Here is a 12,759-nt window from a genome sequence, read left to right on the forward strand (position 1 = left end):
AGACCACGCGACTCGCTGGTGCAAAAGCAGCCCGGGCCCAGCGTGCTGACTATGAGGTGAGGAGAGAGGGGCTGGGAGCCAGGGCTGGGTCAGGGGTGCAGGGCTGGGCCTCCCCCATTCTGAGCCAGAGGCAGAGCCGTCGCTGGACTTGGGGACAGATCCCCCGAAGACAGAGTCTCTGCTACAACCCCGGCTGACCTGAGGATCCCAGGACTCACAGCACCTGCCTTCTGGGTGGGTCAGGCTTCGTTGTTTCTTTTTCAGGACTTTCTTAGGCAGGTGCCAGAGGAGTGAGCAGAATGGCACAAGATCCACCCTTGTGGCCTGGTAACGATGACCTTCCAGGTACAAGGCAAGGTCTCTCCGTCTCTGTCTCTGCCTCCCTCCCTCCGGCCCCCAAGCCCGCTTCTCCCCTTTCTTCTCTCTCTTCTTCCCGGTTCCTCTTTTGAATGCGCCTGGCTTCTCCCATCCTCTGGGGAGTCGTCCTCTCTGGGACTCCTGCTGCTTCCGAAAGGACATCAGTGAATGGGGGACGTCTGGGACAGCTGAAGAATTAAAGCTGCACGTGGAGAGGCGGGAATTGATTGGCGCCCGGATGAGTGGGCGAATTCAGTCCGCGCTGATTGAGCCCGGGCTGTGCCGGCCTCTGCGCCGGGCCCGTGTGGGAGATGTCGCAGGGAAGTGGAGTCGGGGTTGGGGGTGGAGGCTCCAGAAGCCGCGGCTTGACAGTCAGGATGCTCAGGGTGGGGGAGGAGCGGGCAGCGTCCCTGCGTTGGCCCAGGGCCCTGGCTCCAAAGGCACTTAGGTCTCTGCAGAGGGGAAGGGGCGTTTCCAGGGCGTTGTCATCATCTGTCCTTCCTAGCAAGCCCCTCTCCTCACCGTCTTGGTCCCCTTTGTCACATCCATTGCTGCCTGCAGTCCCCTCTGTCTCTGCCAGAAATAGCCCCACTCAAAGGCAGTTTCCAGGCCAGTTAGGGGGCTGAGACCTCTCAGAAAGCCCTGCCGCCTGCCCTGCTCCTGTCCCCACGTGGAGGGAAAGAACCTCATGACACGGAAGGAGGGAGCAGGACTCCCCGAGACCTGAGGAAGAGGGGTTCCCACAAGCAGGGAGATCAGAGCTCTGGAGGACTCTTGCCCACCTTGGAGACGCCGTTCGCTGGGGCTGTCAGGACCTTGACCTCTACCCTGAGATTAGAGGTCTGTTCGGGCCCCCACATCCTCAACCTGGGGGGCTGGGGACAGGGACTGCAGGGACCCAGACATCTGTGGTCAGTGCCTGGCCAGATGGACCACAGGAGAGAACGGGCAGGGTGTTTTGAGGTAACCCCATTTTCCTCTGCCAGTCAATTTGATTTATTGTTCAGGTCTTCAGCTGTAATTACACGGAAACTCAAACCTAATCCCTGCCAGGTTTAATCAGGAGAGCTGATTTATAGATTGATTACAACTTAATAGATTTATTAGGAGCTGATTTATTAGGAGCTGAGCTGAGTAACAGGCCGAATGAGGCTGGCCTGTTGCATCGAGAGATAGAAAAGAAGAATGAAGCCCAAAAGCCGGGGAGAAAGGGAGGGGGGTTAGGAGGCGGGGAGAGAGGGAGAGGCAGGGGTGAGAATCCAAGGACAGGGAGAGAGAGGCCTGTGACAAGCAGAGTGGGATTGAGTGACTGTAGGAAGAAAGCTTTTGGGACCAATCTTTCCAGCAATTCTTAGGAGCTAGGTAGGGCTCATTATTTAACTTCTCTGAGCCTCAGTGTCTGCAGCTGTAAAATGGGCATAATTAACACCTACTTGCAGGGTGGTTGTGAAGATAAAATGAGATTGCGTTTGTGGAAGAATCAAGCATGGTGCCTGATACCTAGGGGTGGGGTGGGGTGCAGTGGTCAGTAGGAGAAAAGGGAGAGGTGGAAATAGAAGAGTGGAAGGATAGAGAACAAGGGAAAGGTTGCAAGAAGGAGAATACCGGCAGAGATGGATTCGTGAGCTACATGTCACTGCTGTGGACAAGAGTGGCACCTGCCCCCAACATCCCTTCTCCGTGTCTTCCATGGTAATGAACTTCTAATTTTTGATCAGAATAGTTTCCCAGCCTCCTTTGTGGTTACACGAGGCCATGTGACAAATTCTGGCCAATGGACGTAAGTGGAAGGGATTGGGCAGGTGTAGGTGGTACCTTGAAAGGAAGGATGTGCTCTTTCACCCTTCCCACCGGCTGTGACACCATCGCCGGCCGTGCAGACGAGGAAACACCCTAGGGATGCCCGAGTGTCACGGTGGAAGGAACTCAGGGTCCGTGGGCATCGCAGAACCACGGCCCGTCCTGGTGACTTTGGGGACTTGCGCTACTTTACCGACCTAGAATTTTATGAATGAAAAAAATAAACCAATGTCTTGTTTAAGCCCTTTTGAGGTTGTGCGTTTTTCCTCTGCAGCCCAATCTATATTCCAACTCAGAGCTGTCCAATCAGACTTCCCAAGATGACGAAAACGTCCCGAGAATGTTTTCTATTTACGCTGTCCAATATGGCAGTCGCTAGCCACGTGTGGCCACTGGGCTCTTGAAATGTGGCCAGTGCGACTGAATTTTAATTAATTTAGCTTATCAAGTTAAGTAGTCTCATGTCCTTGGTCCTTAAAGGCGGTGTAGGGAGGCAAGGGTTAGGGTTGTCTGACAGCAAACTCGGTGCTTGCTCTGGGTCCTGGGTCCTGGGTCCCATTTTGTCCCCTTCAGAGGGACAGTGTCCAAGCTCACTCTCTTGCAGGACTGATAGCTTCTGTCACCCTTCACTCTATCCCTCTGACTTCCTGTGAGCACTCCGCTCTTCAAATACTTCTGTAAACAGCTGGCACCCAAATCTAGACTGCCTGGCCTGACCTTCTGCTGACACGGTCACTCACCCCATTAAAAAAAAAGAGACCCACAGAGGGGAGGGGCCTTGCACCAGGACAGAGACCCATGCTGGGAGGACGGGGACTCATGCCTTCACTTCCCTGCTGACCTTGGCTTTGGAAGGTGTCTCATCCTGTCCTTCTGCAAACGTTACCACATTATGGCTTCAGGGGACGACTGGAGAAGGCAAATGTCACTTTAGGAAGGAATCAGGGGACGCTCCATCCACGGAGGAACAGGGAAATAAACCACCTGATCCAAAGACCTGAAATAATAATTTAATCTAATTTCACACTCCTGGCCCTTCGGAGCGGGAAGGGTGGACGTGGAAATTCCTGTGAACAAGCAGATAACGGAGGCACAGAGAGATGCCCTGCTCTGCCCACAGTCCCGCAGCGGGCAGGGGTGGCGATGTGCGTGGAGCCCAAGCTGGGGCCCTGCCGTCACACGAGCAGGTACCTGTGGGAAAGGTGACCAGGAGGTGGGTCACAGGAAGGCAGCGCGTAGAGGGAAGTGCAAACGTGGGGCTCAGGTGGTTCAAGATCAGTGACTTAGAAAATTAATTCCCAAGAATCACACTGACTCTTTCGCTGGCAGACTGTGGTCACCACAGCTGTGTCTGTCTGCCCTGCGTCCCCAGACCATCTCTTTGTTTGGGAGCACTGCTGTCAAAGGCTCTGGGAGAGAGACATGAGTTACACCCAGCCCTGCCTTCAACAATCTGAGAAATGAGCTGAGGGATGCCACAGTAGCTGAAGCCCAGAAAAGGCCAAACTAGTTCTTCTAAGCCGTGCGCCAGGCCCAAGCTAGTGACTCTGCATGCCTGCGCATGCATGTGTGCGTGTGTGTGTGTGTGTGTGTGTGTCCCCAAGTATCACCACGAACCCTGGCCATTTGCTTTTAAAATTGTTTTATTCAGAGACCCATAAAATAATCCATATTCTTTTAACACCCTTCTTCTGAGCCCCTGGGTGGTTTCAGGGTCGCTCTCATTCCTGAAGAAGGAGGACTGCGGGTTTGCATCCTTCCAATTATTCGGAGGATTTGCTGCCTGTGCCTCGAGCCCTTCCCCAAGGCGAGAGGCGATAACTGTCACCCGTGTACTTTCTCCAGGTGCGGAGGTGCAGGCGACCTTATCCAGAAAATCTAATCCAACGTGGGGCCTCCAGCTGCGGCTGGGGCAGAGCCCAATCCTGTCGCTTCTGCCGCGTTGTCAACGCCAGACGGCGCTGCGTCCTCGGCGCTGCCACCGCCCCGTCGGGCCCGCGGGAGGCCCAGGTCCCCCACCACGCAGCACAGGGGACAGTGGATGGTCCCCAACAGCCCCCCCCCCGCAGCAGGGGCACCTCTTTCCGCGCGTGTCTGTGTGCGCGTGTGTGTTGGGACGCGGGGGGGGGTGTCCCATTTTAGCGGGTCTTGCGGGGACCCGGCCTGGCGTTTGAAACGTCGTGTTTCCTGCTCCCAGCTCTGTTATCGATCCCACCCCAGGATTGCTCTTTCTCCGAGACTTGAAACAAATTTACTGAAATCACAACGAAATGGAGGTCCCCTGCGCGTCCCCTGTCCCCGTCTCCCTAGCGCCAAATGTATGCTCCCGATCGCGGGACTCAGCCCCCAGGCTCTCCTGACCGCGCCAGCCGAGCACACGCCCAGCGCGCACCGTTCCCCTGTCGAGGCTCCCGGGTCACCTGTCTGGGGAGGACCAGGTGTGTCTGGACCTCCGGTTCCCTTTGTCCCCCTCTCCTGCCTTTTCTCTTCGCCCTGATTTTCCGTTCCCCACGCGCGGCGTCTTTGGCCGGCGGGGGGCGGAGAGGGGGCGGGGAAGGGGCCCGGCGAGGAGGGGCGTCGCAGCGCTGTCACCGCGTGTCGCGCCGCCCTCCCCGCCCTCCGCGGGGGTGCGGGAGCGCGGCGAGCGCGCGGCAGAGGCCGGGCGCGTGGGGACGCGGAGGGCGGGATTCTCCGCCGGCCGCCTGAGCCCCGCGCGGAGCCGGGAGCCGCCCGTCGCCTGTCCCCGTGCGCTGGGCGCCAGCCCGGGCCGCCGCAGCCCGGAGACCGCGCCCCACCATGGAGCCTTCGCTCAAAGACCCCGAGACGGCGGCGGCGGCGGCGGCGGCGGCGGCGGACCCCCGGGGGGCGTCCTCCTCCAGCGGGGGTGGTGGTGCAGGTCCGCGAGAAGAAGGGCCCCCTGCGCGCCGCCATCCCCTACATGCCCTTCCCCGTGGCTGTCATCTGCCTCTTCCTCAACACTTTCGTGCCGGGACTGGGTAAGACGCGGCGGCCGCGACCCCCGCGGCCCGGGACCCGCTGCGGGAGGCGCGCGGGGGAGGCGCTGGGCGCGGCGCGAGACCCTCGGGCGGCCCCCCCCGCGGCGAGCACCGCGCCCACGCGTCCCCCCGGCAGGTGGCAAAGCGCGTGGAGCGGGCACCCCGGAGAGGAGGTGCCCCGCGGGGGTCTGCGACCCGCAGGCGAGGTGGCCGGGCCCCAAAGAGCCGGAAACTTTGGGGGAGAACGGTGGAGCCCGCGGGCGGCGGCCCGGATGGCTCCCCCAGCTCCGGGGAGGCTCCCCCCCCGGGGGCCCCGAATTCTGCCCCTTGTCTCCGTCGCCCGCATCCTTCCGTGAGCCCCTTTCCCCAAGGGGAGCGCGGCGGGGCAGGAGGGGGTCCGGGGACTCAGCTCCGAGCGTCGTCCGAGAAGTCGGCTGAGCTGGGGACAGGGGGGGACCAAGCCGGTCTTGGGAGACACCCCGCGTCGGCTCGCGGGGTAGGGACAGCGTGGGGACAAGGACTCCAGCTAGTCTCCCTCGCCTCCTTCGGGGGAGCCTGCGCTTCCGCCCGCACCGCGCGGGGCGCCCGGGCAGGGGGTGCTTTATCAGTTTGCGCGCGCGCGGGCTTGAACCGCGTCTGGCCAGCGACGACCCCAGACTCCCTCCGACCCTTTCCGTTCCCGATGGAGGGCAGCGCTCCGGTGTCATTCTGTGTCGGACTCCGGCTGCCTGTAGGGGCTCCGGTGGCATCACTGGTGTCCCCAATTTTAAAATAGAGGCACATCACAAGAGATGGTGCCAAAGGGTGAGTAGAGGCAGGGAACGAGTTTTCCCGACCATCATTCCCTTAACCCTTTGCCTGCGCGCCCCCTCCCCACCTCCAGCTCGTGGCACTGGCCGTCCCTGCGTGCTGAGCGGTGTCCCCTCTCCTGCGGGGCGGGAGAGGCAGGCACCCCGCGCCGCTCCAGGAGAAAGCCCGCCCCTGCCGCCCGCTCCAGTTCCCAAGGGCCGGGTCAGCTGAAGCGGTTTTCTGTTTCACTGTGGCCTTTCCCACGGCCTCCGCGCTCTCAGCCTGCTGAGCAGGGGCTGTCGCTGCGGTGGCAGCCAAGGCCACACCCACCCACGCCGGGCGTGTCCCCTTCCCCTGCTGCCTGCTGGTCTTTCTGCCCCGGGGGGCTGCGGCCCGAGCCGCCCGTCCGAGCGGCAAGTTAAGTGGTCGTCGGCTGGGCTTCTCCCTCCGTGTTACAGACCAGCTCTCTTTGCGCATTTAGCCGCTGCAGGGGAGCAAGCGGATGCTAATTTCGTTGTGTCACCGGTTCCCACCTGCTAGAGGGAAGAGACTGCCTGTCCGTCTCTCTGGAGGAGGTGAAGATCGTGAGCCAGAACGCGTCTGGATTCCACTTTTTTTTTTTAAAGTGGCGAAGTAAATGCCACCCTGTGGTCTTTTGCGGAAACAGATGCGTCGGTGCCGGGTGGGAGGGGCTGCACCGAGTCGCTGCTGCACGAGGGAACCACCTTGCGGGAGACCCGCCCGCCCGGGAGACAGCAGCTGCCTGCCCGTGCACCTGTGCGTGCCCGCCGGGGGCTCCCCTCGCTAGGAGCCTTTCCCAGCCTTAGCTCCCTGCACTGGCAGCATCTGGCCAAAGGCCACCATTCCCACCCCTGCCCCCTGCCCCCTGCCCTGGGGATCCGCCTTCACATTTCCTTTTGTTAGATCAGGATCCTACGGGATTTTTTTCTTACCGAGGCAGGGTCTCTCTGTCACCCAGGCTGGAGGGCAGTGGCACGATCCTAGCTCACTGCAGCCTCCAGCTCCTGGTCTCAAGTGATCCTCCTGCCGCAGCCTCCAGAGCACCTGGGACTACAGGCACATGCCACCACGCCCAGCTAATTTTTCTATTTTTTTGTAGAGATGGGGGTCTCTCTGTGTTGCCCAGGCTGGTCTTAAACCCCTGGGCTCAAGCCATCCTCCCTCCTCAGCCTCCTGAAGTGCTGGGATTACAGGCACGAGCCGCTGTGCCCAGCCCTATGGGATTTTTGTATGAGCCATAGGTGTACAAATTTCTGAATTCTCAGTGACATAATCCAGGCATTTTTTCCATTTTGCTTTGGTTGCTGTCGTGCAGTTTGCCGGGTGCCCAAGTGCCTGCTCTTCTCCACACAGAGTGGGGGACTCCTGATCCGTGGTAGTGTTTCTCATCTGCAAGCCGGGGACACCCACTTACCTCTGTGGGTTGCTGGGAAGATAACATATGATTACATAAAGCCCACGGTCTGGCGTGTTGGAAACTCTCTGGAGACAGTGAGTCCTTCTTGCTCTCTGCTGTTCTGCAGAACCGAGCACCGGGCCCATCTCTGGGTGCAGAAGCACCTTTGATCCCTCTGCTCCTCTTTGCACCTGCAGTGGAGTCCTGCATAGCAAAGCAGCGCAGGAGGCGAACCGTGCAGGTATTTTTTTGCCACCCTTCCCCCAGGAGTAGTTGGAATGGCCCCAGCTCTTGGAAATCCCCACCCCCTGGCTCAGATCCACTTCTTCAAGGCCTCCTGGCTCATCTGAAGCCCTGCAACAACTGAATGTGCATGGCCGGGTCTGCCCATCCCAGGCACTGAGGATGTGACGATGAATAAATCAAGTCAAGACGTCACAGACCATTGAGGAAAATGGATGGAAATTTTGTTTGAATTGGATAAGTGCTATGATGGCAGCAGGAACAGAGTGTTTTAGCAGCAATTAATTCTTCCTTGGGGGGGCGGGTAGGAGAGGGGGTTCAGAGAAAGCCTCCCAGAAGGAGCTGTGTTAGGCTAGACCATGCTGAGAAAATGTATTATGTGGCCCAAGCACTTGCCTTCTCTGTCGTATAGATGTTTTCCACCTTGGCAACATAAAATGAAAAACACAGCTTGCAGAAGTTGGAGAGTAGAATAGAGAAGTGGAGTTGTGATCTGTTAAATTACTGTTCCCAATTATTCACTGTCCTCCCCGAAAAGAGGATGGCACGCCACCACCTGGTACCGTGTGGCTTGCCCACCTCTGGTGGGAGGGGAATACTTCCTCCCCTGCCCACCGATACCAGGCTTGGCCATGTGACTTGCGTTGGTCAAACCGCAAGCGAGTGGCAATGACATAGGCCCTGCCGAGCAGACTCTGCATTGTGAGGTTCCACCATCATCCTTTTCCCTCTCTCGTGACAATGGCCGGTCTCAGATGGGGGCTGCTCTACAACCTGGCTGAAGGCATGGACACCCTTGTCGTACAAAGTGGGAAATCAAGGGACACTGTCTACAGTTAATAGACTAAGAAATAAAGGCACCAAAATGACCAGTAGATAAACTGAAACAGTGACGATGTTGGGATAAAGGACAATAGTGAGATGCTGGGATGATGTGGGAGCAAGAGGCGCAGTGAGAAGAGCGGTGACAGAAGCAAGCTGACTCTTGTGTGTCATAGCAGAAAGGCGACACAGGCTGTCTCAAGTTGGTGAAACATGAGAAAGCAATATAAGCACACTCTCGGGAGACTGGAAAAACATCAGCATTCCCACTCTTTCTGGCATCGTCAATCTTTCTCTTGTCTACTGGCTCCTTCCCAGCAGCACACACACATGCCGAAATTGTCCCCCGTCTTTTTCAAATAGCCTGTCCTGATCCTACATCCCCTCTGGCTATTGTCCATCTCTTTGCTCCCCTTTACAGCTACATTCCTTGAGAGAGTTGTGTGTATTTGTTGTCTGCAATCCCCCCTCTCTCATTTTCTTGTGAACTCACTCTAATCATGGTTTTGCCTCCACCGCCCACCTAAGCTGCATGTGTCAGGGTCGCCAGTCTCCTCCAGGTTGCTAAGTCCCGTGGTCAGGTCTCTGTCTTCCTCTTCCCGGGCCTCTCAGTGGCGTTGGCCACAGTTGCTCCCTCCCTCCTCCTTGAGATGCTTTCTTCACTTGGCACCGGACCACCACTCTCTCCTGGTTTTCTTTTTGCCTCGTGGCTCCTTCTCTGTTTCCTTTCCTCCTCTCGGCAACCTTTGACCTTGGGGGTCCCCCAGGGCACTCGATCTTCTCCTTTCTGCCTATGACCACTCCCTTGGTGACCTTGCCCTGTCTCTGGGCTTCACATTGCATCCTTATGATAATGACTTCCAACTTCAGATGCCCCAGCTCAGACCTCTGCCCTGAACTCCCGAGTCTTACATCCTTGGACCATCTCAGCATCTCCACTTGGAAAGCAAAAGGCATCCCGGACTTAACTCATCCCAAACCAAACGCCAGGTCTTCCCCAAACCAGCTGCTCCTTCAGCCTTCCCCGTCTCAGCATCTGGCGTCCTTCCAGCCGCTCAGGCCAAAAACTGGGACTCATCCTTGACTCCTCTTCTGCCCGCGCCCCACGCCCCGTCTGTCAGGAAGTGCTCTTGGCTCTGCTTCCCGCATCTGTGCAGCATCTGACCGCTTCCCACCACGCTCTGCCCCAGGCCTTCGTCTCCCGAATGGCTGCAGTGGCATCTTAAAGGGTCTGCTTGCCTTTGCTGACATCCCGTGCATTCTGTCCTTGCCATGGCGACCAGAGTGATCCCTGCAGAACACAAGCGAGTCAGATCATGTCACTGCTGAGCTCAGAACCCTCAAGTGGCTCCCATGTCACTCACAGTGAAAGCTCAAGCCCTTATCACGACCTGCCAGGCCCTAAGCCAGAACCTTGCAATAGAAATACGATATGAGTCACATATGGGATTTAAAATGTTCCAGCACGTAACTATCTTCTTATAAAAAGTAAAAAAAAGAATAGGTGAAATAAACCTTAATAATCTTAATAATATATTTCATTGAACCCAATATTTGAAGTATTATCGTTTCAGCATATAATCAATATAAAAATTATTAATGAGATATTTTATATTTCTTTTCTTGCGTATTACGTTTTCAAAATGTGGCGTGTAGTTGATACTTACAGCACATCTCAGTTTGGACCTGCCCCATTTCAAGGGTAATTTGAAGTCGATGTGTGCACAGCATAGTGTTTCTTCTGAGACGTGGCGGGGAACCTAGCTGCTGCCGGGAGCAGACGTGGTCGGGTAACTGCGGACCCAGAGGAAGTCTGTCTCGATGCAGTGTAGACAGTGCGCTAAGCGGAGGGGCACTGGCTTCCGAGTGCCTCTGGCTGCATTTCACTCTGCAGACGCCCACTGTGTACAGTGGGCCAGGGCGTGCTCAGAGCTGGAGTGCAGAGTCGGAGAAAATGCAGTCCCTGCCTGCAGGAAGCTGACAGTCTAGTGGGAAGGGAGACTCTAATTGATGTAGGCAGTGGTGCGTGCTTAACGGAGGAGGGTCAGCTGCAGTCTGCAGCGGTGAGGGAATGCTTTCCTGGTGATCTTGGCAGCTTGGGAAATGAGCAACAGGCTGAGCAGAATGACCTGGAAAGCCCAAACCAAGTAACATTTCCAGTTCTACACAGATTTCCGATGCCACAAGGCATTATGGAGAGGGAGGCAAACTAGAAGGCGGGAGGCTCGAGACCTAATTCTGGTTCCTCAATGGCGTGGAACCTTGAGCAGGTCACTTAGCCTCTCCGAGCCTCAGTTTCCCCATCTGTAAAATGGAAACAATAATCCCGCTCGGGCACCTCACAAGGTCATTATGCTCTGTCGACTGAAAGCACTCCATGATCAGAAGGGGATTATTGTCATTAACATTAGCAAAATCTCCTGTGTGTTTTAAATTGTAAGTTGGCAATTGATAATCGTATAAATTAGTGGGGCACAAAGGGATGCTATTAATTATGAATACAATGTGGAATAATTAAATCAAGCTCGTTCATGTTTAGCAAATACTTCACACTTTTTGTGGTGAGAACATTTGAGATTTACTCCCTGAGCAATTTTGAAATGTACAATATTATTAACTATGTTCGCCACATGGTACAATAGAACTCAGGAAAAGAAAAAAGTCATATTTCTCCTGAGATTTTGTATCCTTTGACGATCATCTTCCTGTTCCCCAAGCCCCCGGCCTCTGCAGCCATCATGCTACTCTGCGTCCGTGAGTTGGATTCTTTTGGATTCCACATGTCAGTGAGAACATGCAGTATCTGTCTTTCTGTGCCTGACATTTCACTCAGCACAATCTTCTCCAGTTCCATCCACGTTGTTGCAAATGACAGACTTTTCTTTCTTTTCTGAGTCTGAACAGTATTCCATTTTGCATAGGTGCCGCATTTTATTTATCCAGTCGCCGACGGACACTGGGGTTGGTTCCGAATCTCGGCTATTGTGAATAGTGCTGCGGTGAATCTGGGGGTGGTACTGATCTAATATTACATTTCTGTTTTAGTAGAATTTCTGTCAGCAGATTAAGCACATCTCTACTCGTGTCTCAGCTCTGATCATTGCACTTCTGCTCTGAAACCTTCAATAGCTCCCCAGTGTCCGTGGAACGAAGTTCATATTCCACAAGGGTCTAGGGAGCTTCACCTACTCTTTCCCTCGCTTTATTTAGTCCTTTATTTAGGAGTGTTGTCGCTCCTGCTGTACCCCCTGCCTGGTGCACCCTCCGCCACCATCACTGTTGAACTCCTACCCAATCTTCAAGGCCCATCTCAAATGCCCTCCTCTGAAAGCCTTTCTCGACCACTCCAGTGAGGTGGGCTCTTCCTTCCTCAGGGTGGTCAGGTCACTTAGGACATTGCTCTTGCGCTGCATGAAATTCTGGTTCTTTTGCTTCTGTCTCAGTCCTCGTACGTGAAGTCATCTCCTTGAGGGGAGGGACTGGCTTTATCCATCTCCAACCTCGCATAGCACCTAGTGCTCTCCTGGTCGGCATTTGTTGACGTGAGGCTACTTACGCACACGGACCACTGGTTGGAAAGGTGGAACCAAGCCCAGGCCCTTGTTCCTTTAACCTAGTGAGCCCTTATCCAAGGGACACGGCTTTCGTGTCACTTCTCAGCCTTCCTAGCTCAGAGGGAAGTAAGGGACAGAGGTCTCAGGAGGGGAGCAGATGTGTCGTGCCACAGCGCGTGTGTCCCCCGGGAGTCCTGGGTCCCCTGACCTGTCAGGGGAGGAGCATGGACAGGTGGCCCCCGCTGTGGGGACTCACTGGAGCAGTTGTGATGTCGCTGAGAAGAGCAGGGCCACCGTCCGTAATTGCCCTGTGCCCTGGCAGGTGTGTAGCTAAGGACTGGTGGGTGTGGGAGGAGCATGCAGGGGATCGATCTTAATAAACCTTCTTAATAAAGGATGGTTTGGGCGATAAACTCTAAATCTAGGGGGAAAGTCATGAAAGTTTAAAAGAGAATAAAACACGTGATTACTTTCTGCGAGGCGTGAGCTTGGATTGGATCGGATCCTGTGCTGGAGGGAAAAAGAATGCCAATGTCATTGCTGAGACAATTGAAAAAAAGTGGACTCTAAACTGTAGATTAGATCAAATATCGTATCAATATGAAACTTCCTAAGTGTGATAACTGCACTCTGAACATACAAAAGCTTATCTTTGTTCTCTGGAAACACACACTGAACTATTAAGGAATAAAGGGCCACGATGCAGACGGCTTATTCACAAACGGTTCAGAAAAAATACATAAGAATGTGACGAGAGAAAGAGAGAAAATGACGAGACAAA

The 12,759-nt window shown here is 55.5% G+C and overlaps 1 protein-coding gene across 1 annotated transcript in view; it reads left to right on the top strand.

The window, feature by feature from the left end:
- Positions 1-4,953: 4,953 nt before the first annotated feature.
- STUM (stum, mechanosensory transduction mediator homolog) overlaps positions 4,954-12,759 on the top strand; it is a 29,506-nt gene continuing 21,700 nt past the window's right edge. Inside the window, 2 exon segments of the mRNA XM_045537172.1 lie at positions 4,954-5,037; positions 5,039-5,153. Coding sequence (XP_045393128.1) covers positions 4,954-5,037; positions 5,039-5,153 — 199 coding nt within the window.

This window comes from Lemur catta, chromosome 25, assembly GCF_020740605.2.
Source record: "Lemur catta isolate mLemCat1 chromosome 25, mLemCat1.pri, whole genome shotgun sequence".
Lineage (NCBI taxonomy): Eukaryota > Metazoa > Chordata > Mammalia > Primates > Lemuridae > Lemur > Lemur catta.